This window comes from Pygoscelis adeliae, unplaced genomic scaffold (genome assembly GCF_000699105.1).
Source record: "Pygoscelis adeliae isolate BGI_AS28 unplaced genomic scaffold, ASM69910v1 Scaffold202, whole genome shotgun sequence".
In the NCBI taxonomy this organism is placed as follows: Eukaryota; Metazoa; Chordata; class Aves; order Sphenisciformes; family Spheniscidae; genus Pygoscelis; species Pygoscelis adeliae.
Window position 1 is genome coordinate 3,538,743 of NW_008824544.1, and position 2,323 is coordinate 3,541,065.

Here is a 2,323-nt window from a genome sequence, read left to right on the forward strand (position 1 = left end):
ACGTGTGACTGTTGTATGTCTAGATGAAGTAGGATTTAATATTGTCTCTAATTCTTGGATTTTGAAAATTAAGGTTTTCCTCCTTGAAGGAGATCCTTGGTATTTAAAGACTATTACTTTTTAAAAAGTCAAGTTCTCATGCGTTGAGAAGACATGCTTATCTGTTGGTTGCTGTTACTCAGAGTTCTCAAGATGAGTATTTTGAACATTACTGCACATTCTGTTTACAAACCTGTACTAAATAAACTTAGCTACAATATTTAGACATGTTCCTGAATCTGTTCCACCATATGTATAGAAGATACGTGCTTTAATGGAGGGCAAGAAGTGCATATCTAAATACTCAATAAACTAAACTTAATTTCATAAATCAATTTCATTGATGTTGAAGCATGTTCTTCCCTGGGTATTTTGATGCTAATCTTTCTTCCTTTGGTCTGCATGAAGACTATTGGTTATCCTCTCTGGAATATGCAGTAACATACTAAGTGTTGTGTTGAGATAGTCCTAAACATACCTTTCTCATTTATTTAGGGATGGGTCCTTGCATGTTACCTGCACAGATCAAGATACCGGCAAGTGTGAAATCATCACTGTTGAAGTGGCGTCATAGTCTCTTTTGAAAGGCAACATTTTTCTAAGTTGATTTTTGTCTCTTGTTGGCTTTTCTGCCAAAGTGGTGACTCTCTCTGAGATGTCTTCAGTGATTCTTAGAGGCTCTAATAAACTGAAGTAAAACATTAATTTGCCACAAAGTCTGTTTGGAGTGGAAAGCGTGGTGCAAAGTGTTAATCAAGACATGCAGACAGCAGAGCATTGAATTATCAGCACCTGATTTAAAAAATGCAAAGGGCAAATCCTTGTGTCTGTGGTTCAGCACAAGCATATTACATAGTCTAAAGTTTTCCTTGGACTAATCAGATCGTGTACCCATTCAACCAGTATATCTGTGGCTTCAGCAGCATAGCATTGAACCAGCAAGAGCTAGACTGGTAAAAATCCGCTCTCTAATAACTGTACCAAATTGTACTGAAATCTTGGGTGGTCTTGGTGTTGCCTGAAACCGTGGAGGTGATGCCCATTTGCGCTGGCCTCTTGAGCAGGATCTTTTTTTTTTTTCTGGAGTTACTGGAAGGTGGTTTTGTGGTGCTACCTGAAAAATGTGTGTTAAGGGTTATATATGCTTATTTATGTGTTATTAATAAAATACATTTTTTATGCAGATCCTGGCATCCTCCATTCTGTGTAGCACTGTTCTAATCTGTATGTCATTATATATTTGTTTGGATATACGCTGGCAGCTTTTTTCATTTTTAGGTAGGGCAGTAACAAGAAGGAGGCAGAGCAGGCAAGTGTGGTTACAGGAGTTAATGTGCAGCTAAGGGGCAGCACTTCAGCCCTGAGGACCAGATGTTACCTTGTAAAACATTCAAAGTGACACAGTAGAGCCTCAAATTCGGAGACGGAGACTAAAGCAAAGGATGCCTGGCTGGATTTGAAGAGACCTGTGTTCCATTACCTGTTTTTCTACAGGCCTCCCAAATTGTCTTGTGTTTGCAGAACATGTATTTCAATGTTATTCCTACCTCACAAAAGCAATAGATACTGCACAGCATAGATATAAATCTTGCTGCATTCCAAACAAGTGTCTGTATTGTGTGGCTTCTCAGCCTAGACGTGGGGTTTGAACTTGTGAGGCTTCCTTGGGTGGGTGAAGTGCTGGGACTGCTCTGCCTCCCTTATCCCTGTGCCTTTCATCTCTGGAAAGTAAGTAAATAGTTCACCAGTTCCTGTGTGAAAACTTCAAAAGGGGGCCTTGGAAAACCCAAAGTCTGGTTCTGTCGGGGCAGTGGAGTCCCACTGCCCTTATAAATACAAGTAAAGAGACGCTTAAGCGGTAACTAGTGGCCAGACATCCTTCAGGCATGTTTTGTTGTGACTAGTAGTCCCAACTGGTGGGGGTTGTGGGGCTTGGGGCTAACTTGAAAGCTCTATTAATAGGAAACACCTCTTCTGAGACGTGTGTCGTGATGAGAGTGTAACCTTTTTGTTTTTAAAAAGTGTCTGAAACCTTCCTTTGTGGTTCTTACTTTCAGCTCTGTAGCTGGCAGGGCGCAGTGAAGGGCCCGGTGGAAGTCTGCCTGGTGCCTCGCGCTTGCCCTGCCCCCGGCACTGCCGCCTGAGCCAGCGCGGTGAAAGATCAAAGAGAAATCGCTTTAAGTTTTGCCTCGCTTCTTTTTAGTCTTTCTCGCTGCCGTAGCTCTGTTTCTGCAGGGGAGCCCTCGCTCACGGAGAAGCCGGGGCGGCTTCCCCCGGGGGCGGC

General features: G+C 42.6%; 1 protein-coding gene across 1 annotated transcript in view; it reads left to right on the plus strand.

The window, feature by feature from the left end:
- The window catches only part of HSPA14 (heat shock 70kDa protein 14), a gene marked incomplete at its 5' end in the record, with an annotated part of 15,219 nt that extends 13,997 nt beyond the window's left edge, over window positions 1-1,222 (plus strand). The window contains one exon of the mRNA XM_009321778.1: window positions 535-1,222. Coding sequence (XP_009320053.1) covers window positions 535-613 — 79 coding nt within the window. The remainder of the gene's footprint in view (window positions 1-534) is intronic.
- Between the last annotated feature and the right edge of the window lie 1,101 nt (window positions 1,223-2,323).